This window comes from Tiliqua scincoides, chromosome 2 (assembly GCF_035046505.1).
Source record: "Tiliqua scincoides isolate rTilSci1 chromosome 2, rTilSci1.hap2, whole genome shotgun sequence".
NCBI classification, from domain to species: Eukaryota; Metazoa; Chordata; class Lepidosauria; order Squamata; family Scincidae; genus Tiliqua; species Tiliqua scincoides.
The window spans coordinates 40,855,544-40,880,986 of NC_089822.1; the positions used below are offsets into that span (position 1 = coordinate 40,855,544).

At 41.4% G+C, this 25,443-nt stretch overlaps 1 protein-coding gene across 7 annotated transcripts in view; it reads right to left on the reverse strand.

Annotated features, from left to right (window-relative positions):
* ARB2A (ARB2 cotranscriptional regulator A) overlaps positions 1 to 25,443 on the reverse strand; it is a 286,644-nt gene that overhangs the window by 238,771 nt on the left and 22,430 nt on the right. For all 7 annotated transcript variants that reach the window (XM_066614983.1, XM_066614985.1, XM_066614980.1 and 4 more), the window contains 2 exons: positions 18,523 to 18,588; positions 9,209 to 9,400 (listed from right to left, as the gene is read on the reverse strand). In XM_066614983.1, coding sequence (XP_066471080.1) covers positions 9,209 to 9,400; positions 18,523 to 18,588 — 258 coding nt within the window. The remainder of the gene's footprint in view (positions 1 to 9,208; positions 9,401 to 18,522; positions 18,589 to 25,443) is intronic.

The following is a 25,443-nucleotide window of genomic DNA, read 5'->3' on the forward strand; positions in this document are numbered from 1 at the left end:
ATCCCATCTAACTCCCTACCCACCAATGCAGCCTTGCCACTGGACTGTGGACTGTATGCTGAGAGGATACAGTTCAGAATATCTCTTCCACGCAAGGGAGTAAGCTTCCAATGCTGCGATGGGTCTACTTGGACCTGTGCTAAAGTGTTGACATGAATTTCCAAGAACCATGAAATGTTGAAGTCAGGGTATCATGGTTAAGTTTTTTAAAGGAAATGAACAGGGAAAGATGGTTCAAGCCCTAACCATGCATCCTGGAGGGCAAGAATGTGTGCTGTGAATGACAGAGAGCTGGCATCTAACTGACCTTCTAGCATAGGGATTCCCAAACCTTCAGGAGTATGTCACTCAGGTTTGCTGGTTATAGAAAACAATATAAACATTTTGTCCTTTGTTCTAGGAAGGACATACTAGGTTCTTTTTGTCCTTTTTGTCCTTTGTTCTAGGTTTGTTAAAGGCATGAGTAAGACGTTAGAGCAGGTTCACAACAGGAGAAAAGTATTTGTGCTAGTAGAACTTCCTGCTGCCTTGCTCTCCCTCAGTGGGGCGCTCAGTGAGTGCCACCCTGCTCAGCTCTTGCATTATCTAACAAAAGGGAAGTGGTGTGTGCTGGCAAGGGGAGGGGGAGAAGAGAAAGGGGGGCATGCATGCCATTGGGCTAAGTGGTCCACTCAAAATGTATTGGTGGGCCAAATGCAGTCAATGAGCCACAGCTTGAGGACCCTTGTTCTAGTGCTATATAGCACAGCACCAAAAGGTGTCATGGAAAATGGGGGAGCAAAGGACACCCTTTCTCCGTCCCTTTCAACTCTTCTCTCTATAAAGATTGAGGGTTATTTTTTTTAAAAAGCTCCTGTTTCAGGCTGGCTGGAGCCCTGAACAGGAAAGCCCCTGTTAGTAATTAGGGATACACTGCAACATTTTGTTGCATGTCCAACTTGTCACACTAAATACATTGATTGTTAAAAATGTAATCTCCCTACAGCAGTCAAAATGCCTAATTAGGATCTGCTGTCAAGTATAGACAGAAAACTGAAAAGATTTGTATCTGTCCTAATTAAAGAGCAATAATAAGACATTATCAGAAAGAAATTATGAGCATGTAAGTCAGTGCAAGAGATATTCCAAAATTGTAACTGTATAAGGATACAAAGCACACACAACAGAAGCTTAGTTACTTATGACCTAGCTGCCTGTTTGAAAGCCTCATGGAAGAAGAACAATCAATGCTGTATTTATAAAATATTTAGCTTACATATTCACTAAACCCATGTTGGTTCACTGTCCCAAACTGCAGCAGTGATTTCATTTCTCTTTACATTTTCTTAAAGTGCAAATATTAAATAAATAAATAATGAAGGATAGGGCTCTTTCCTACTAAACCAATTCATGCATTATTGATCAATATTTAGTATTTTCCACGCACAATTCTGAGTCATTTTAATTACCTCTTGGATTTGAAAACACTAAGTTTCATACTTTATGCAGAAATAAATAGAAAGCCTTAAGTTTAAACAAGTAACGAGACATGAATGAAATGAAAGATGAAGCAACAAAATCTGAGTACTACCTGAAATTATTTTCTACATAGGAATATAATATCTCATTTTTCTTGAGCCCAAGACCTGTCTTGAAATGTTATGAACTGTATTTAACCTTTACCAGTACTACCCCAATTTATATCTTTATATTCAGTTGAATTTGCATCAGGGTTTATTGATCACAGAAAGAACAAGGAATTAACAGTTATTTAACTATTTAGTAAGATGTTTCACACAACTAAATCATGTTCTCATAGAATTAAAAAGAGGGAGAGCAAAAGAGATTCATTTTGACAAACCACTATTTTAAACAAAAGGTTAACAAACAAAAGGTACAGACTAGATAAATAAAAGCCTACCGTCTCTAATCTTTTCTCTTAACCAAGGCTACTCAAGAATCTTCAACTAATTATTATGTTTTATTGACGGCATCTTTCCCTAGGGAGGTTATTTAAAAAGTTTAACCCCTGAGCAAGTCATGGCTTCTCCTGCCTTTGAAAGTGTCAAGTGCATTGATTATAACTGCAGGAAGTGTTACCTTCTACCCAGAGACTTTCACCCTGCACAATCTTAAACACTGTCTCTCTCCCAAAATGTCTTTGATTCAGCAATTCAGGCCTCTTCAGCTGATATTAAAGGCAGAAACACCACAGAAGAGGGATCAGCACTTAAAACGAAATACAAAGGGGGGGAGGGACACAATCTTGGATATGGTAGCACAAAGCTGGAGAGAAAACCAGATTTGAAAAAGACATCAGAGTGACTAAAAAAGAACAATGTGACAGAAATTAAACAAGATTTTTATGCTTGCCTTCTATGCATTTAAACTCATCTCAACCTCTATTGAAATTCTGATCATACTCAAACCCCAAGGCTTTTGACACACTTTCAAAAATCCACACCTCCTCTGTCTCTTGTCTAATCATCAGAGTAAATGTGAGGTATCCCACAAGTTAAAGTGGGAAAAATATAAAATTTATTATATTTGTGAAGAAACAGAAGAAACAATGTAATTCATAAAGTGTAGTGTGATGAAGCATAAAATTTTGTAATATTCAGGGATGATTGTTCCAGTTCTGAGATTGTTTGGAAAATGCACCTTTAACATGCACCTTTAAAAAATAAAACATATCCAGGAAGACTTAATAGTAATTTCTCCAGGGCAAATACGGGCAATAAAAGACTAGCAAAATAATGCTAAGGCAATACTATGCCTTAACAATTGATTCACTAAGAAATCAAGAGAACCCCATCACATGCTTAATTCATTTTATAATTGTCAGAATTTGAAACTTTTTTGAACCTTATTAGAATTCAAAAATAAACAGCTACTGCAATGAAAGTTGTACACATCTGGACCTGAATCACAGAAACAGTGCCCAAAGTTCCACAAAGTAATTGGATTTTCAGAACTGCAAGTGGGTTTATTCCAATTCAGTCATGACAGGGCCAGAAGGTAATGATACATCTGCCATGATGCAACAAGCAGACCTGTCTTCTGTCAAGAGCTGAAATCATAAAGGAATAAGCTGTCGTTAACAACCTCTCTCCAAACACTAGAGCTGTCATCTCATTGTTTTCCTTTGCTGGCATGGGGGCTGGTGTGAGCTTATATAGCCTGTCAATTCAATATGACTCTAAGCATTTAACCTTCCCTCTCATTTTTCCTTAAGCAAACTTATTGAGCTTACACAAACTTATGACTAATTACTTATAATCAGTAGTATAAAGTTGCTATATGCTACTCATTTGGATATTAGTCCACATTAAAGTAGAATTTAACTGGCACTACATATTTCTAACAAAAATTACTTACTGTCACACATTCTTATTTTTTTAAAAATAGTGCTGGAATAGAATATGTAATACAATATATATTATAAACCCTACTAACTGGGCAAAGAGACAGTTTTAAAAGTTGTGCTCCTCTTATATTTCACAGAGAGATCGCAACTGTGTCTATTCACCCCAGTATAGCATCTCTTCTGGTGGCTGTTTGATGGTATTTCTTCTGTATCAGTTTAAGATTGTGAGTCCTTTTTGGACACGGAACCATTTATTTATTTAGCTACAAGAAACTCATTGTGAACTTTTAAAACTGAAGAACAGTATATAAATATTTTTAATAATATCAGATACCCAATATTTTGTAAAAATTTGTACATGGTTAATTGGAATTGTAGAGATACTTTCTTATATTCAGTATCTTATAAAATTTCAAATAATCAGCTTAACTAAATTATATAAAATTAAAATAGATTAATTTAAAGTCAAAAATACCAACAGCAGCTTTAGTCAGGTACAAGAGCTTGGATATACAGTGTGGATTTTTTGGAAGTTTTTCTTAGAACTGCAAACCACCATACAATATCATAATCTGCTTTTGGAAACTGATGGAAGTCCCATCAGCTTCAAAAGCGGTTTGTTAAGCTGCAGTGAGTAACTGGTTGGTGATGGATACTGTGAGAAACACAAGCACAAAGACTAGCAGAACTCACTTCACGGTCCTTAAGAAACCAGCCAAAATTATTTAACATTTTGTGCATTGTGTTATTTAACAAGAGTGCATTGTGTTATATAGGCACTCTGCATAAAAAGACACTAAATTCTTGTAACACACAGGGCACAATCCTATCCTTTCCCTCCCCTGTCAATGCTGCCATGCCACCAGAGCACATACTGCACTCTGCAAGGCGGACAGTCCTGGAGAACTCCTCCAGGTATGGGAACATTTGTTTCCTTACTCAGAGGTAAGCCTCCAGTGCCAGAACAGATCTGCTCAGACCTCTGTCAGTGATTTTTCTGGCACAAGACCAAGTGGACCTAGGAAAGTTAATCAAGGCCTGTAAGGGGGATAGGACATTGGCTCTTCTGCTGCCACCAATACTGTCCCCTTCTAGCCCTCATTCCACATGGCCCAAATCACCAATGTAGCATATCCATGTAAGAAGAAAACAAGAAAGATTCAAATAAGGAATTTTCTAGATGGGTATATCCCCTACAAGCATTACAATTTTCACTATAAAACACAATTATACTACTGATCTGACAGTTTTCAAAAAAGACAAAGGTTCAATTGCTCCCTGAGATTAAAATATGGATACAAGTGGAGCCTGTTTATCCGCAGATTTTATATCCACAGATTTGGCTCAACACAGGTCTCTTGGACTCGGCTCCACCTGAGCCCTCCAAAGGGGACCGGAGCTGTGCTCTGTGTAATGAAAGATCAGAAGATCATCAGGTGGATGCTGTGGTGTTGACAGCGATTCCATGTTTTGACAGCTGGTTGACAGCTCTGGGAAGGGAAGGGCTGGCTCCGCAGCTGTAATCAATCAAGGCCAATGGGACTCTGATGGACACCTGAGCTTCATTTGACCTTGATGGGACTTTGAATGGACTTGGACTGAAGAAATGGCTCAGCTGAGCCTAATTTGGACTTAACAAGGGGCTAGCAAGGTAGCTCACAGCTGAGCTGCATTTTGGATGATGAGACATCCAAAGGATAAAAGGCAGCTTCAGAAAGACCAAAGGCTACCCTGACCCAGAGGGAGATGCTACCTGATCCAGAGGAGACCTGACCGGAGCTTGACCTTGGACTGGTACTGGACTCTGACTTTTGCCTGCTGCACTTGTGAGTTTAACAAGGGAAGCAAATTAGCCTTAAGCGGGCACAAGGCCCAGTAGATTGGGATTTGGCAGAACACTCTAGTCCCCTCCAGAGGGCTTTCTGAAGCCTGGAGAGGCAGCTCATGTCTGCCCACTGCCTCTGTGGGCTTCAGAAAGGCTTATAGAGCTGAAAAAATACTATTTCCAGTTTCCCTCAGGAAACAGAAGTGATGTTTTTATGTTTTTTAAGGCATTCCAAGGCCCGAGGAAGCCCTCCCGGGCAAAGATCATGGGTTTCATTATCCATGATTTTCAGTATCAGCATGGAGTCCAAGGACAGATCCCCCATAGAAACTGAGGCTCCACCTGTATAAACAATTGTTTCTGTGCATTTAAAGGGAATGAAGTAGAACAATAGAGATGAACAGAACTTTAGATTTATATAGAAATCAGGGTCTTACTTTTGCTTAATTCTTTAAAAATCATCAAAAACTATCAAAATATCAAGCTTAATGAAGTTGTTTAACTGCACCTTGTGAAAGAAACTGGGCTCAAACACACACCCTCCCAGTTTTATTAAAATAAACCAACAAACCAACTAAGAAACCAGCAACCCAGATGTTCCCAGAGCACTCTTCCCAATCCAGAGACTAGACCAAGAAGTTTTATGAACAAAGCAAATTTTATTAAATAGCCAAACCTCACACAATCAGAAAGCTTTGCACAAACAAGGCGAAATTTACAGGGAAAAATTCCATCTATATCTTAAAGCAAAGGTCTCCAAACTGGAGAATGCTGCATCCCAGAAAACACCCTCTCAGTCCCAGTCGGTGCTTACTGTTCCGCCATAGCGCCACATCTTATTGTCCAGTAAGATGTCTGGGCAGACATACAACAATGTAGGGCAATAAGGTGTGGCACTGTGCTACTCATAGGGGGGAAGGATTAGGCAGGGCACTGGATCTGGCCTGCAGGTCAGAAACTGGAGAACCCTGACTTAAAAAAACATTTAATCCTGACCTGACTAACTCTTAGACCAAACTCTTTTCAAAAGGACAAATAGTTAACCTTAGCAAGCAACATTAGGACATTCAGGTGTGACCTAAATCATATTCCATATGAATACACAGCAGTGGTGATGATTAGATTTAAAGCTTTAGATTTGTTAGATAGAGTGCCTGAAGAACTACGGACAGAGGCTCAGAACATTGTTCAGGAGGTGGCAACTAGAACTATCCCTAAGAAAAAGAAATGCTAGAAGGCAAATTGGCTGTCTGAAGAAGACTTACAAATTGCTAAGGAAAGAAGGAAAGCAAAAGGCAAGGGAGAAAGGGAAAGATATATCCAACTGAATGCAGATTTCCAGAGAATAGCAAGGAGAGATAGATAAGAAGGCCTTCTTAAATGAGCAATGCAGAGAAATAAAGGAAAACAAAAGAAGGGGAAAGACTAAAGATCTCTTCAAGAAAATTGGCAATATCACAGAAACATTTCATGCAAAGATGGGCATGATAAAGGACAAGAATTGCAGGGTCCAAATGGAAGCAGATAAGATTAAGAAGAGGTGGCAAGAATACACAGAGGAACTATACAAGAAAGATCTTAATGTCCCTGATAACCACAGTGGTGTGATCACTGAACCTGAGCCAGACATCCTGGAGTGTGAAGTCAAGCGGGCTCTAGGAAGCATCACTAACAACAAAGTTAGTGGAGGTGACAGTATTCCAGCTGAGCTCCTTAAAAGTGTAAAAGATGATGTTGTTAAAGTGCTGCACTCAATCCACCAGCAAATTTGGAAAACTCAACAGTGGCATCAGAATTGGAAAAGATCAGTTTACATTCCAATCTGCTGCACAATTGCACTTATTTCACATGTTAGCAAGGTTATGCTCAAAGTCCTACAAGCTAGGCTTCAGCAGCATATGAATCGAGAATTACCAGAAGTACAAACTGGTTTTTGAAGAGGCAGAGGACCTAGAGATCAAAATGCCAACATTCGCTGCATTATGGAGAAAGCAAGGGAGTTTCAGAAAAACATATACTCGTGCTTCATCAACTATGCTAAAGCCTATGATTGTGTGGATCACAACAAATTGTGGCAAGTTCTTAAAGAGATGGGAGTACCAGAACACCTTATCTGTCTCCTGAGAAATCTGTATGCAGGTCAAGAAGCAACTTTTAGAGCCAGATATGGAACAACTGATTGGTTTAAAATTGGGAAACTACAACAAGGCTATATATTGTCACCCTGTTTATAATTTATATGCAGAGTATATCACATGAAAGGCTGGACTAGATGAATCACAAGCCGGAATTAAAATCACCGGGAGAAATATCAATAACCTCAATATGCATATGATACCACTCTAATGGCAGAAAGTGAGGAGGAACAAAAGAACATCTTGATGAGGGTGAAAGAGGAAAGTGCAAAATGTGGCTTGAAATTTAACATTTTAAAAAACTGAGATTATGGCATCCGGTCCCATCACCTCAGGGCAAATAGAAGGGGAAGAAATTGAAGCCATGACAGAGTTTATCTTCATGGGCTCCAAGATCACTACAGATGGAGATTGCAGCCATGAAAGTAAAAGACACTTGCTTCTTTGGAGGAAAGCTATGGTAAGCCTAGACAACTTAATTAAAAGCTAAGGTATCACCTTGTTGACAAAGGTCTGTATAGTCAAAGCTATGGTTTTCCCAGCAGTAATATATGGCTGTGAGAGTTGAACCATAAGGAGGACTGAGCGCTGAAGAATAGATGCTTTTGAATTACGGTGTTGGAAAAAACTTTTGGGACTCCCCTAGACTGCAAGGAGATCAAATCAGTTAATCCTACAAGAAATCAACCCTGACTGTTCATTGGAAGGACAGATACTGAAGCCTGAAGCTGAAATACTTTGGTCATCTCATGAGAATGAAAGACTCTTTAGAAAAGACCCTGATGCTGGGAAAAATTGAAGGCAAAAGGAGAAGGGGATGGCAGAGGATGAGACGGTTAGATAGTGTCACCAAAGCAATGAACATGAATTTGGACAAACTCTGGAAGTTAGTGGTAGATAGGGAGGCCTAGCGTGCTGTTGTCGATGGAATAACAAAGAGTTGGACATGACTTAATGACTGAACAACAAAAGCAAGCAGAGAAGCAGACACCCAACTGACTCACAGAACTCATTCTTAAAGCAAACTCAAGCTAAAGGAATGCAATCCAGCTGCCCCTTATCCCCCTAACAAACCAAGTTCCCTTAAAGGGAAAAAGGCTGTTCTTTCTTCCTAACCCTCAGATCATCAAGTCTCATGACACACCTCGCCATAATACCAATCCTTAAAACAACTGGGTAAAATTAAAAATTGTTTTTCAATTCATTTCTTTTTCCTGGGCTTCTAGGAGTCACAATCCAAGCATGCTTATAAGCTGAAACAATATGGACCATAATGAAAACTGACTTTCTCATTGCTTATCAGAAATCTCACAACTGGAAGCATTAGAAAGTCCTAAAAATCAGGAAATTCTCAGTTACATCATGGGACTTTTCCTTTGAGGCAGCATAGAAGCTCTGTGACACAGCACTGTGAAACACTGAAGTGCATGTTTTGCGTTAAACAGCTGACTTAGTACAATTGACTTTAATAGATCCACCTGTACACTTCATATAAAATACTTTAAAACATTTCTTTACATAAGGGCACAAGCTCAAATGCCTTTTAGGAACAACTTCCTGTAATAACAGGCAGAACAATTTGTGCTTGAGATGGTGATAAACGTTTAAGTTGATGAAAGGAACCTTAATAGAAAATGTCAGTTTTCTACAGATTACTGGATTATTTATCTTCTCCATAAACCACATGGCAGTTCCACTATAACAGTCTTCAAGATAAGTAAACAACAACTGTTTGCTTAAAACAAAAGAAGTATTAAAGAAAAGCTTTGAAAATGAAGAAAACATTGGCAGGTAGGCATACATGTTTGATATAAATTAAGAAAAATTAGACAGCACAGAATTATGGATAATTACCAGTACAAAACAAACAAATACTTAAAGAAGTTCAACTAATTGTCTTACCTCAATAGCTCTTTTAATGTATGGAATCTGAGTGCCACTATCCAGATCTTCATTTATAATAAGCCTTCTTGCCCACTGTCCTGCTCTGACAACACCACTACCATGAATTAAAATTATCAGTTTCTCAGGATTTGTCATCGCATCCTTACTCATAAAGATAAAACTCCTGGGCTCATTTTCCATTGCATCCACCTAAAATTAAAACAAACAGTGCATTTATGAAAAGTACATATTCTATGTTACCTCAATGAACCTACTCAGATACATATTGTATACAGAACATTCCTTGCTGGCAGGCCAGTAATCTAAAGCTGCTGAGGCCTACAGGCAAAGCAAATTTCTATTTTCCAATCACCTCTTTCCACTCTATTATATTTGCCCTATCCTTTCTCCAAAAAGTTCCAGTAGCATTTATGGCCCAATTCTACATAAGATTGGGCAAATGTCCCTGCCTGTGGCAAGAGGCATTTTATGACCGTGGAATGGTGTTCAGCTGTTGTAAAATGGCACGTGGGGCAGAGCTGGAAGCTATTTTGTGAGCACCACCAGAAGAGGTGGCAGCACTGAATATTTGCTACCAGACGCTTCAGCCCCCAGTAAGGCAGCATGGGGGTGTGTGAGGATGGATCAGTGCAGGGAGAGGGAAGAACAGGGCAGAGATGGGGCAGGGAGAAAAGCAGACAGAGGCCGGGAAGGTGGTGGCATCTGCGGAAACAACACTGCCAATATCTTACCCCCTTCCCGGCCTTGATTGCCCAACCTGGATCTACTTGGAGTTGTGCCAGCTATATAGCTGGCACCGGTATAAGTAGATCCAAAAGGACAGCAACAGCTTACCCTGGGCAAGGACCAAATGTTCCCTTACTTTGAGGAGGTCTTCACAGCCGAAAAACCCTCCATGGGATGCAGCATGTGCCTTGTTGGCACAACTGTATTACTATGCAGGAAGTTAGTAAGATTGAGCTGTTAGTCTCACGACAACCTGTGAAATAGCGATAGTGACTCACCCAAGACTACACAAAGCATATGTCATAATTCATTCATTCATCCCACCAGTATTTTTATCCCACCTTTCTCCCCGAAGAGACACAAAGCAGCTTACAAAACAAATGAATAGGTACAGAAAACATAAAATCATAATTAAAAAATGCAAGTTATACAATAAGCTAAAACCCAGAAAACAACTAAGATTCATATCAGGCTAAAAAGCCCAACATGGAGCTCCTCCAGTCTGTGCCCGCAAAATAGTTGGTACAGACTGGAGGTGACTCATTGTGGGGCCTGCGCACTTTGCTGACGAGACTCCAGCAGCTGCCGCAGTGCCCACAGGATACGGCGATTTCAGCACTGCTGCTCCTCTGGTTTAGAATTGGTCTGTAAATTAACATGCATTTCATTTGCTGTGATTCAAACATTTTCCAAAAACAATTTTGCTTCCTGTCTCAAATGAGGTGGGTCCAAGCAGGAGAAGCACGTTTATATTTACTGTAAGCAGCATGCTGCATTTGAACTCGTAAGCTGATTGTGTGGAAGGGGGAAGAAACTGGAGAAGAAAGCAAAGACTGAAAAAAGAGTGAGAGCTGAGTGTGATCTAGAACAGTGGTAGCCAAACTCACTATTGCTGTGCAACAGAAATGCAATCCCTGTTTGGATCTTGTTTGGATCGACTGTAGTCCTTCTTGATTTGGGGACAGGGACACTCTAGGCAGTTGCATCTGCTGCCCATCATCCCAGAAAGTCACGTGACAGGACATCCAGGGAGGCACAACTGCCCAGTGTCCCGTCCCCTGATCGAGAAGAACTACATGCAGTGCCCAGGGCAGTATAGTAAGGTCTGCTCACCAGGCAGATAGGTTCATCCAAACCCCAGATCCTGCCCACCGGGCCAGGGTTCAAGCAGCCCTGATCTACAATAAGGGTGTCAAACCCATTTTGTACATTGGGTCGAATAGCATTTGTGGTGCCTGCTGAGGGTCAGAAGTGTCATCATTAAACAATGTTGGCTGGAAATAAGCACTTTGTTCTCAAGTAGAAACTCATTAACAAATGACAGAAGAGAAAATATGCAAATCTTGATCATATTTTCAAGATATGGAACAGCTCAATTATCACATGAGCTGCCACTTTGGCAGTTCTGCTTTTGCTGAGGTGCCACTTTGGTACTCACTTTGGACAGGTTCTTTGAGAAGTGATGCCTCGGTAGAAATGGCACTGCAGAAAAGGCACCCTGAACAATAACTGGGTTTTACCAGCACCTTAGCAGAATCTCTCTCTCTTACCTCTCTTGGTCTGCACCATCCTCCATAGAGTTCCTTGACTTCTAAGGCCTCTTTCCATCTCTCTATCCCAGTGTCTCGGCAGAAGCGACACTGCTGAAAGGGTAGTACTGGGAAAGTCCAAATATCATCTGGGATGGATAAAGAGCTTTCATGGGCCATATCTGGCTTGCAAGCCTAATGTCTGACACCCCTGATCCCAGGGAGACGTATATACTGCAACAGGACTCCTCCTGCTATTGTATATAGTGGGCCTTCAGTATCCACGGGTGATCCACTGAGGGCCCCACGTAAAGTGCCTTTCAGAAGCCTCCCAGAGGCCTTCTGAGTGTTTTAAAATAAGACAGGGTGGAAATATTTTAATAATCGTACATTTAGAGAAAGATTTTCCAAAAGTATGTGACTGAGTGCAATTCTAGTCTGTGGCTATGCCAGTCACTGAACTGGCTTAGAGTGTTATGAATATGCCAGAAAGCAGGTTTGTGACTACTCAGGAGCCATGCTGCATCCCTACTGACAGCCACTGGTGGAGGTGAGCACTCCATGGGGGGGGGGTTTGGGAGGGGAATGGAGGATGGGAGGGGAAATTTCTGGGCAGGGAGTGTGGAGCATGGGTGAATCAGCCCTGGGAGGGGACAGGATTAGCTATCCTCCCTCCCAGGCCTGAACACCCTACACAGGGCTGCACAGATTTCTACCAGCAATGCAGCTGGCGCAGATCCAAGTTGCCCCACTGGACAGCCTGGAGTGTAACTCAGGGTGAGGGGGAAAATATTCCCTTGCCCCAAGGACACCTCCAGCCTGCTTCTTTCTGGCATTGGATACAGCATAGGTCATATGGCCTAGCTGCACCAGCGCAGGTTAGGATTGGGCTGTGAGTGACCAAGTCTGATTATAGCTGTTGATAGTTCATTGACCAATTCTCACATTTTGTCTTGGAAAAAATTGGTTACAGAACCAATTTTAATATTTTAGGGCAAAAAAAAAAAATTAAGACAAACGAATGCATTAGAACAGATTTAGTTCACACATCTGAAAAACAAGCTAGCCACCAAATGCCTATTGAGTGGGTCTGGAAGCAGGCTTTACTGCCTTAATCTTAATTAAATTTGGAAACATTTCTTCAAGCCAATTTGTCTTCTAACCGCAGTGATTCATTAAATGAAGCTTTCACTAAAAGACACACATAAAAAGGTCACACTTGTGTCCAATCACACTTTATTGACAAATCAACCTCGTACACCATTTATTTCTCCTCACAGAGAGGTTGTACAAAGCAATTTATATCTTGACAATCTGCTGTCTGGATCTGGACCATGTTCCTTTCTACTAAATTTCATATAAAATATATTAAGACAATACATTAGTACTGCCAACAAAGCACAAGCTTTCAATATTTGCTTTGGCTCATTCTAAAATGCACTTCAGAGGGTGTTTTCCAAGACAGGGTCAAAAAAGGTTAAAATCAACACTTCAAATTATGTCTTAAAATGTGACCCAGTAAAGTTTTTCCAGCAGTGGTGTTGTATGCTACTGTTATCCCATCCCCACTAACAAGTAATGGGATAAGATAGTCCCACAAAGAGAAGTTTACACCAATTTAACCTGATAATTATCAAGACACCTCACAGTGGCCAGAGATATTACCCTTCCCTGGGAAGAGTTGCAGCTGAGTCACCCTAAACTGGTAAAAGGCACTTCTCACTGTGGCTACCATTTGGTGCCCTGGGAACAAGTACAGAAATGTCCCCAGACAGTGTATCTACCTCTTTAGGGGAAGTGCAAACTTAGCCAGGTAACCTCCAACTCTCAGATCATTTGAACCACCCACCATTAGCAATTCAATCTTAAGTTTGTTTATTGTCATAATGGACTCCAGGAAACCACTTATAACATACATTGCTTACCTACAGAAACTTCACAGATTCCTTGATGTGCTATGCAATGCATACATTTTAACAGATTTCAAAGTTTCCACTAACTAAAGCACAACTTTCCCTTGTTAATTGCATTAAAATGCCCCAGAATAATTTTAAAGCCATATAACAAAATGTCACATAATATCAAAGTATACTTTTAGATACAAATATTCATTTCACAGACGTCATTGTCAGTCCTTCTGAAGCCTAGAACTAGAGATGGGGCCTCCCTGTCTACGGATTCTGTAGGTGGGGCCTCCCGGACCTGCGTTGACCCAGACTTGGCCCAACTTGAGTCCTCCACAGGGGTTTCTAAAGCCTGCAGAGGCTGTGCGTCCACCTGAGGACTCTGTGGGCTTCAGAATGGTTATTTTGGCCAAAAAAGTAACTTTCCGTTTCCCAAGGAAAACCAGAAGCAATGTTTTTATGTCTTATAAAACATTCTGAGGCCTGAGGAAACCTCTGGAAGGGGCGCCAGTCTCCTCTGGGGGGCTTAAAGGGGCCAAAACAGATTTCATTATCTGCCGTTTTGGTATTCTCGGAGAGTCCAAGAACAGACTCCCCGTGGATACTGAGGCCCCACCTGTATAGCATTCTTTCAATTACTCTGGAAAATAAAATCCAACCCTGGGATTTTTACATTTTGTAAAGGTTGAAAACGAATATTTCTAATTTCTTTTTTTTTTTTTACATTGAAAGACATGTTATAACAGACAACCAACACAGAAAATAATGGATAGTATCAAAAGAACCACAACTGTAAATGAACAGATGTTTTGGACTTCAATTTCTTAAAGAACAGTTCCACACCTGGACATGAAAAACTGCTTTAGAAACTCAATTTTTTTTAAAGCAGCTTGCAATATTGCACGTGAACTGTGTTTAAATGATGAGCACTAATGAGCACCAACTCCCCCCCTACTTCCACCAGGACTGGGGAGTTGGAGTCAAAGGTTTTGTGCAGACTCCACAGCTCTGACTTCTACACAAAGAAAAGAGCTATAGGGTTATCTATTCATATAGACCAGTGTTTCTCAAACTATGGGTCAGGACCCCTAGGTGGGTCAAGAGCCAATTCAGGTGGGTCCCCATTCATTTCAATATTTTATTTTTCATATATTAGACTTGATGTTACCATGGCATGTGACTGCATCTAGGGAAATGTTACACATCCGTACTTTTAACAGGCTACTATGCATATACTTTTAACAATGGTAGTAAGTAGGACTTACTCCTGGGTAAGTGTGGGGAGGAAGATTGACACCTAGGATTGTTAAAAATTTTCCTGCTCAATGTCACTTCCAGTCATGACATCACTTCTGGTGGGTCTTGACAGATTCTCTTTCTAAAAAGTGGGTCCTGGTGCTAAAAGTTTAAGAACCACTGCTATAGACGCTTCTGATATTCCAGGAGATGTTTATGTACGAGAAACAATAGTAAGTAAAGTGCTGCTTTTTGAAACCTGAACTGCCTCTGCTGCTGTGTGTTTACTGATAACAGCAAGCTGGCCATTTGTAACAGAATGCCAGGGATGGGAACTCAAATTAGGTGACTCAAGTCTGAATGGCAAAAAAACATGTTTTTTGCTGACTTGTGTTAGAAACAGCTTAGATAGCGAAATGATAGAAACCACACAAGGCTGACTGGCAATAGGAATTTGAATCTTTACTGCTATTAAGGGAGTGATCCAGACCACAAGTTACTCAGGACCAGCTCACCAGAGCATCCATCAAACATACATTTTATAATCCTTCTCTCATTCGAAAATCCCTCCTCTGTTCACCATTGGCTGAATTACTAAGCGGTTACATCCTTTCCGACCACCTACAATATATAGCTCCTTGATATGTTTCCCCACCCTACACATACAGCCTATGTTCACGCAAAATATCTAATTAGCTCTGCAGGGTGTGTGAGTACATATTCATTTGCTAATTAAGCATGCATACTAAAACTTAAATTTTACTGTCCTTCACTACTTTGTTTGCTTTTGAGTCTAATTGGGAAGCATCTAGTTTTATCTAGTTCTGTCCTTCTACTCCCTATCCTTTATCGATACTTTCAGCTTCTCTCAGCATTCTCTAGGGCGCCCTCCCCCCTCTTCCAGAAGATATGAGACAGGCGCCCTAGAGCGTCAGCGCAACAGGAGTCACATCTCCTGTTGCGCTGATATTCTAGGTTGCCCATCTCCTATCCTCCTGTAAAGGAGGAAGGGAGGGGGGCAGCCCAGTCTAGTGCTGAGGTGCTGCCTGAGAGGCAGCTCTGAGGGGTGTCCCTCAGAGGCGGAGGGGAAGCAGCACATGCCCCCTCCAAATTCGGAGGAGACGCATGCCTCTTCCCAGGCCCCCATGGAGCCTTCTGCACCGCTTACAAGCGGCGCGGAGGTCTCCACTGCAGTGGTCTGGGGCTGCTCCCAGCCACCCCAAACTGCTCCAACAGAGACCTCTGCGCCACTTAGAAGCAGTGTGGAAGGCTCCTTCAGGGCCTTGGCTGCCTCCTCCATCTCCCCTTGTTTTCAAAGGGGGAACAGAGAAGGTAGCCGCAAGGAAGTAATTGCAGTGACGATGATGTTACTGCAATTACTTCTGGGTCAGGTGCGGGGGGGATGGAGAAGAGGGGTCAAAAACGGAGTGTGGGGGCGGAAAACGGGGGGTTGCCCCGGAGGCAGTGACCCCCAGGAACGCCTCTACTGGGCCAAGAAGTTCTTCCACCTGAACCTGAGATAATATACCCTGCTACACTATTGTTCAGCAGGAATTTCCTGGATGGGCCATCAAGCTCTTTTCTGTCCTCCTGGAAAACTCATTCAAGACCAGGAAGCTCAAAATGCATAGCTAAAGAAGCTCCTCAAAGTCTTTTGTCCTGCCAAATATTCCTTTGTTTCCTCTGTGAAAAGTCCTATAACTTCCCTGCTCTGGAAACAGATTGAGAGAGTTTGTTCACTTCAGAAGCAGATTTGGGGGGTCACTTTGGAAGCAAACAGATTGAGGAGTCTCTGGTTCAGTTCAGAAGCAAGCAGCTGAGGGCCAGCTCTCTCTCTCTCTCTCTCTCTCTCTCTCTCTCCTAAGGACCTGGGAACCCTGCCTTGCTGCTCAGGAAGGACTTCACTCAAGCCAGCAGACTAGAGTAGGTGATTTCCCACCCCCCTTTTGATCTCTCTCTCTCTTTCCACAAAAGGTTCAGTCATCTTTCCAACTAACTCTTGCTGCCCAAACACAGCTATTCAAAAGTCTCCTCAGTAAATGTGCCTTTACTTGTTATATTTCTTCAATGAACAAAGAGTTTATCTTCTTTGAAAAGCTCTGACTTGTTGTTACTGTTAGCCTGAGGCACTTTGAAATTGTTTTGCATCACTCATCCATGATAACAATCCCAAACCTTGTCACACTACTATACTTGGTCTCTTGCTTGCTAATTTTTCCAATCTCAGTTATCTGTGTACATGTGCATGACATGTGTAGGACACACATGTACATGTGAAGGAGCAGTGTTGGCAACAGCGAAACCCTCTTCCTGCTTGCCAGTTTTGCCCCCAATCTCAAGCAGTCTGCTTCACCCCCTTCTGCCTTGCTGAGCTCAGGCACTTCCCAGTCCCTGTTGCTCCATGCCCTAGTGTGCCTGATGCTCCTTCTGAAGGTGTGATGTGAGTGGAGGGGGGATATTTTGTGGCTGGTGTTTGTCAGAAACTGATCAGCGCTTTCTGCACTGCTGCCTTCACTCAAAGAACAGCAGAGTTTTTGTTTATAGATGAGATGGGGACATTAGGGGAGAATACTCCCCTATGAAGCTGAGAACTCTCTCTCTCTCTCTCTCTCTCTCACACACACACACACACACACACACACACACACACAGCCAGAAGTTCCATTTCTTTCCACAGAGCCATGCCTGACACGTGTATCAAAAAGACGGACTCAAGTCAAATAGTCCTGAAAACCCTTTAGGCCAGTCCCCCATGGCTGTCCACAAGTAGAGTCAAAAGGGTGGGAACTCGACTCAAGTCTAGCCATAGTGGATTCGAACATCCCTGCAGAATGCCAAATGTCAATTTTGTCCCTCATGTCCACAAGTTTACAAATCACTGTATAAGAAAAACCGCGGCATAAAACACTGCAGACTTTCACCCATAAGTCGATCTCACAGATAAGCTGAGGGCAGGTTTTGAGCCCCAAATCATGGAGTTTTCTATAACCCTTGGATAAGTCGGGGGTTAAACTTAGGGGGGGTCTGACTATAATTTTGTCTGATTTTACCTGAGGCCAGATCCTGAAAAATAACCTTCCAGTAACTGTTACCTAAAAACTGTACAGTTTCTAATTTTTTAAAAATACAATAAAAGATCATAAGATGCATTTTTGTTCATTAACTTTTAAAATTCTGGTCTTCACAACATTTGTGTAAACACTGTCAGAGTAAGTGCCTGTAAACAACATACCAGTAGAACCATTAGTCAAATCCTTCTTTAAGGTGCCCAGTGTGTTAAGCCAGAGGCTCTACATATAACATGCAACATAAAACATGCAATTGGGAGTGTGCAGTTCAGTTCACAGCAGGGAGACAAGCAACAAGGAGACAAGCAGGGAGACAAGCAACAAGCTGTGCACAGTTGCAACCCTCTTTACTCAGAAGCAGACCCACTGCTTTCCATGGGTGTTACTCTTAAGCAACGGTGCATTGCAGCCTGGGACCTTGTTTCAGATGGAAATGAGGATCCCATCCTGGGGTTTTAAAAACCAGACCCCTAAACTTGGGTGGGGGGGGGGGTGAAATTCTTTGCAAATGACTTGCCAGGAATGTTCAGAGGCAGCAGCAAAAGGAGGAGTCATTTCTCTTCTTCTCCATCAAACTGGAAGGGAGACAAAGGGCTTCTGGGAACTGTAGGGAGGCTTTGTGGGAGTATGTGCTGCATTCCATAGCAGCAGCCCATACAGATTAAAGTTCCCAGAAGTGCCTTCACTTCTCTTCCTGTCTGGAAAAGAGGCTAAAATGGCTGCCTCTGAATACCGTAATTACTGGTAAAAATTCTCCTTTTTCTACACCTGCTTTCTGCTTCTCATTTCTCAGGGTTCATTTTCACTCCCTAAGATGCTGAAAAGAAGTCAATGTGGATTAGACTTACTGGGATATATACTTTTTCCAAATGACATTCTTCTTCTAGTAGTTCATAGACATATTTAGTGATAATCTATAAGAGAAAACAGTTATACAATAATTAAATAAACTGGTCTTTAATTAGCAAAGTTTTAATAAAATAAAAGTATATTTCACTCTTGCTAATTCTATATTACCTATTTTATCTATATGAAATCTATATTTAATCTATATTGTATTCTTAAAAATTACTAATCAAAAGACTATTTTTGTTCATATAGGTACTACAACTCATTCCACTCCTTGCTGCTGCATCAGTTAAGTATCTGAACACTGATAAAGACCATTTTATATAAGATACATACTCCAGAATACAAGGAAGTCTCTGTTTTGTTGAGAAATATATTTTCAATAAACAGACCTCCTAAAACAATCTCTCTTTGTCATGGCAGGTCCAGTTCATGAGCCACACTGACAGCGTATTTTTATTCACCCTTTATTTACTGAGTAGAGGAGGGACAGGTCAAAGGTGACCTAAACAGAAAAAGAAATCTACCCTGCCTTCACTCCGTGGGAGAGGGAGACTGGCTGACTGTCTTTGTTTTTTCCAAGGGAAATAGCAAGATGAAATTAAGCAAAAGTCACTTTTAAGGATTTGTTAAGAAGTCTCCTTCAGTCATAATGAAGTTTCCAAACTTCACAGTCATAGCTAATACAACTTTATTCAAAACAAAACAGCAGCAGCATAGGGAAGATGTTGTAAACAACTGAATTTTGAGTTGCTTTCAAGTACTAACATTGTGCATGTGCACAAGAATTTCCCCAAAATGTATATGCCTACATTTTATTTATGGAAGCAAAAAGTGGCAAGAAAAAAAACAAAACTTCTTTTTATGTTCTAGGAAACCAACTTTGTCATTCCTCCTAGGCACATGTTTTAGGAACTGAGTTCCATTGAAGTTATTGAGGATCACTTAAGTAGCCAAGTTTAAGTTATACATGCAAGATGTACAGAACAAAACTGAAATCTCCCATGTAGGTGAAATTCTACCTAGGATTTCCAAATGCAGGCCCTCAAGACTACATGCAGACTCTGAACCCTAATATAATACATTTCTTGATCTATGGAGAAAAAAATAGTGAAAGACTATTTGGATCAGTGAAAATTCTAACAACATTGCTCTTTTTTGAACTCACTATCATTAAACTGCAATGGCAAGTCTAATTAAAACAAGTTTCCAAGGAAGGGCAATTGAACACAAATTCAAGGGCATCTTATCAGAACATACCATCCAATCCTATTTCAAACTGTTCTACCACAAACAGTTACACTCCTGTAAGCACTATGTTTTCTACAAAAAAGTTGTTCTCCAGTATCAGCCCCCAAGTCTCAATAACTGCTATCCTGCAAAGGGTACCCAGACAGTCTGGCTGCTTTACAATGCCGAGCTTGTAGATAAGGTTCCCCCCAACCACACATACATGCACACATCTCTTATGTTCACATAAGTCCCTTTTATTTCAAAAATACACATGTGTTCAGGACTACAGTCTGAGAATGAAAAATATAAATGTTATTGTTATCCTCAGCAAACAACTCCGATATAAATTGGATTTCAAAAAACTTCATGGCATTAGTAGAAAGATGAATCTTTCAGAAGATCCCCACCCACAGCAAGGCTGAACAGGAATACAACTGTGAGCAATAAGTTTATTTAAAACATGTTTATCCCTAAGAAGCATGTTAGAAACATGCACCCAGTGTAATTTTACCCCTAGGGCCTGACTGTTTATGGTTCAGTGATATCTTATAGAGTAACAGTAATGTAGTTACAATTCTATAGTCTCACCAGCTGAGTGTTCAGAATCACTGAAGCGAACATAACTATAATAACTCAATATTATAACTATATCATAACTATAATATCATAATATCATAACTATCATAACTATAATAACTCAAAATTTGTTTGCACCAACTACAAGATAGCATGTAGCTTATGGTAGACAAGAGACACACACAGTCTACTAAGCACTATAGCTATTGTTGCAACATTTCATCCAAGTTACAGCATCAATCAATCACATTATGCAACATGGTTGGCACTGGCATTGCTAGGGGGTTGCGGGGCCGCACCAGTTGATGTACCGGGGGGTGACGCGCCCGGGGGGGTGACACACTAAAATTGCAGCTTTAGGAGCTACCCCATCATGCCATACACCGTTGGATGCTGAATTTCCAGCGGAGTACAATGCAGAAAACCAGAGCGAAATAGCTCCTTTCGTTCAAAATTTATGGCCAAAAATCCTGAAAGAAAAAATGCATGGTGCCCTATGAAAAGTGAGCCATATCACGCGTTTACTTGCAAGTAGGCACATTTGCCATAGTTTGTCGGAAAGGGCAGGCTGAGAGGAATCTAACAACATCAGAATGGTCTCGATAAAATGAATGCAGCCCCCAAAAAACACCCAAGAAGGAGGTTCCCCCCCAGCTGCAAGTCTATTGAGATTGAAAAGAAGCCATGTGGCCACATTTACTTGCAAGTAGGCAAATTTGCCTTAGTCCGTCGAAAAGGGCAGGCTGAGAGGATTCCAACAACGTCAGAATGGTCCTGATCCAATGAATGCAGCCCTCAAAAAAACAAAAATCACTTGCCAAAATTCCCTCTTCTAAACAGTGCTTAAAGGTATAGGCACTCTGTATGCCATTGTATCTGGTCACCTTGTATTGAGCCCTATGGAAAGCAAAACTAAGTCTCACACTCGCATTTACTCATGAGTAAGCAGACATGCCTTGGCTTGTGGGCAGGTCACAGAAAGGGGGATGCAAGGCCACCAGAATGGTCCCGATCTGATGAAACTGAAGCTCAACAAATGTTCCAGAAGGCAGACCCCCCCCCCCCAAAGAATAAAACAGAAGCTTCAATTGGTCAGGTGATTTTCTTTTTCTTTTATAGATTTGTAAAACTATGTGTATTTTGACAGTAATATGGTTTAAGTATAAGAACTTAAATTGAACTGGGCACCAAGTAGGACTAAAAATCTCACTGATTTCTTTTGTGCGGGGGGGGGGGCAGCAGGTGTTAGTGCAGGCAGGCTACAGAGAAAATTCACTTGGTGAAACAGGGCTGGCTTCCTTTTATTTGTTTTATTTTAATTATTTATTTTAATTTGCTTGATGATGTCACTTCCAGCCATGATGTCACTTCTGGTAGGTCCATGACAGATTGTCATTCTAAAATGTGGGTCCCGGTGCTAAAAGTTTGAGAACTGCTGCCTTAACTCAAAACACACCAGTAAGACATCTCTGGGTGGGGGATGTGACCAAAATTGTGGAAATCATGGCTTTTAGGAATTATGCTATCATGTTATATACTATTTGATGCAGAATTTCATTCATTGCTTGTGGGGAAATATTCACTGCATTTATTTTCTGGCAATTATTATTATTCATTTCATGTCGTGACTATTACTATCTCTCTGTCTCACCTACCTCACAGGGTTAATGTGAGGACAAAATGAGGGAGGAACCATGCACACCACCCTGAGCTCCTTAGAGGAAGGGTAGTATAAAAATATGAAAAATATAATTATGTCATATGGGGGTGACAAAAATTTATGGACCCCGGGTGCCAAATGACCTAGCTACACCACTGTTGGGACTTCTTTCCGAATGAGCAGAATTTGTACTGCAACACAATGTACAAAAATAATATTTGGAGTATATAAAAGGTATAGCACCTGGACCAATTGGGTGTGGTATTGCCCCTCATTTAAAATATATATTGGTATGCAGTTGTCCTCCCCACACACACACCCAAGTGGCCACTTCTCCCAGATAACAGAAGGAAAAGTGGCTGGTTGGAGCAAGTGGCAGCAGCAGAAGTACATGTGGGGTGACAAAAGCAAGTGCTGTGACCTCTTGCCTCAGCTGGCTATCCCTGCTTCTGCTAGTGATGGAGGAAGGTGAGGGATTCCACCTCTCACTCTGCTGCTCTTTCAAACAGCAGAAGCAGGGGCAGCCAGCTGGGACAGGATGCAGCAGTACATGCAGGGTGACAGCAGATGAAAAATAGTCAGCTGTGAGCATCAAGAAAAAAAAAACATAGCAACAGCAGCAACCCAGCAGCTTGCCATTCCAAAGACAAAGCTCTTTTAAGTTGAAGGGGGAAAAAAAAAACATATGGGTGTGCTTGAATGGTATTCAGAAAATTCCCATTCAGCTGCTATGTTCTCCCATCCCACCATCAAAAAACTCCATTAGATTTTAAGTTTCAGTATGGCTTGGTCATTAAAAGCAACTATTAAATGTCTGAAGGTCCCTGAATCCTCTGGAAGGTCTCTGCATTGCAGATAACAAAAACAGAGGCGCAGATTATGAGAGAAGGTAGCAATTCTGTCCCCTGCAGATCAAGAGAACTGACTTCATCTCTTTGGTATAGAATAGTCAACTCACATTTCCCCCCCCCCCCAATTTTATAATGTCAGGGTACAGTAGTTGGCAAAATGCAGAATGAATTCCAACAGACTTGCCCTACAAAAGGTCTCAGTGGTAAGACTGGCCTGAGGCCTGATGCTACTCGTTTGCTTGGGCTGAATGAGCTTTATTTTGACCCTGGAATTTCCTCTGGGGGCTGGGGATAAGAATAGACCCTCAGTTTGGCTGTACTTGTCTTAAGAGGCGACTGAACAACCACCGGGTAGATGGGACTTGTTAACCTGGGAAGGCAGCTCATCTGAGAGAAGGAAAAATCTTATCCCAAATCTCCACTGCCTTGTGGAGTTATGGAAAAGGCTTTAGGAGTCAACCTCGAAGCAAAATCCGGAGCCGGAGTCCCTAAGGCAGTTCATGGCTGAACACAGTCACATTCTGGCAACTCCTGCAACGCTGCTGGAACCAACCATATTGGCTTCTGCCTTTCCATTGGACCATTTCAGCGATGTGGAGAGGGGGGATTTGCTGCATGGGTAACAGTCTATCCTCCATATCTACCTTACCCAGGCTTTGCGCTGTTACAGGACACTGTTGCGGAACCACTATTCAGAGTGCGATACCATAGTCTTCCAAGACTGAAGGATGCCAACTGACGGAATGACAAATCTGCCAGTAAGCAATAAGAGATGCCAAGAAACCTTTTCACATTAGGCTTTTTAGCTGAGACTTAACACCTGTGCCAAAGAAAAACTACCTCAAAATGACTACCAGCTAAATGAACTTCCAAAAAGTTGAGTTAACTGGAAGATGGTGGCCATGGCAGAGGAAGAAAAAATGAAATCTATGACTTTGTACCAGGATGTCAATCTGTGATGACTGATGCTTGGAGGGAAAAGGCAAACTGAGGGTGTCTGGAGGAACAGATGCAGTGCATGCTTTCTGTAACACAGCCATTTTCAACCTCTGTGCTGTGAATCATTTACAGGTATGCCACAGGAATTTGGTGGAAGGTCATTTATTAGTAGGGCCATTGGGGGATGCCTTGTAAATTGTCAAAAAACTGGTAGTTTGCCTTGACAATTTTAGTGACTTTCCAGTGTGCCATGAGATGAAAAAGCTTGAAAAATCTAACACAATCAACAAGGCAGAATTGAAATCTTCTCTAGCAGAGCACTTTGGCAGGATACATTCAACCCCCACAATGCAAATTCTGAAGTGTTCTTCGCCATTATCATTCTCTTTCTCTGAAAACCAACTGTACTGCTATTACCTCTCAGCAGAAGGGAGATCTAGCACATCTTTTCACATGATATCCTTGTTGTTGAATGGTTACAAATGTTTTTGTCCAGTGATGTAGCTAGGTCATTTGACACCCGGGTGTCACTTCCTAAAAGCATCATTCCTAAAAGCCATGATTTCCACAATTTTGGTCATATCCCCCACCCAAAGATGTCTTACTGGTGCGTTTTGAGTTAAGGCAGCAGTTCTAAAACTTTTAGCACCGGGACCCACATTTTAGAATGACAATCTGTCAGGGACCTACTGGAAGTGACATCATGGCTGGAAGTGACATCATCAAGCAAATTAAAATAATTGTAAATAGTTAAATTAAAGAAAAACAAATAGTTATAAGGAGAAGCCAGCCCTGTTTCACCAAGTGAATTTTCGCTGTAGGCTGCCTGCAGTAACAAAAAAATTGAAATTTTCAGCCCTACCCAGTGCCCAGTTCAATTTAAGTTCTTATATTTAAAGCACATCACTATCAGGACCTGGCTTTACAAGTCTAAAACAGAAAAAAATCACCTTACAGCTCAAGACTGTTTTATTCTTTTTTAGGAGGCGGGGGGCTGCCTTCTGGATAATTGGCTATGCTCCACATTCATCAGATCAGGACCATTCCAATGAAGAACTTTTTGAGCACAACAGAGTCCTGTAACTGTCCCTGCTCTGGAAACAGAACTTTGTTGAAGTGCTGTGCTGGTGTATGCTTTGATGCTCTCTTCCCATAGAGACTCCCTTCATTTTTGTGGCTCTTCCTCATGGAAAGCCTCCATGTTATCTGCTTCACAAGGCTGTCTCACAGCTGGGAAATCTCTTGTAGCCACCTTCACCCTCAGAGGAGCTACCTTCCCTGCTCAAAGGAGCACCTTTTAGCTATTGTTTTTCTGGTACCTGAAGTCAGGCAGCCCCAACCTCTGCTGCGTAGATGGATAATGTACACTAAATCTATATTGGTAATCTCTTCTCCTCTCCTCCTTTGAGCCTTGTAACAGCCTTAGTTCTATGTGTTGGTGTTTAAAGACTCCTACTAATTATCTCTATCAACTGGCTGGCTGTGGAGGAAACTCAGTGCAGTGCAGACTCTCACTCCATTACTTTCTCCTTATTTAACTCCTGCTTGTCCAAAATGCAGCTATTTACAAATATTTCTCTCAATTGCAACTATCTAAAGCTTTGTAACTGATTCCCTAAACCAGTGTTATTCAAACTGTGCGGCGCAGCTCTTTAGGGAGG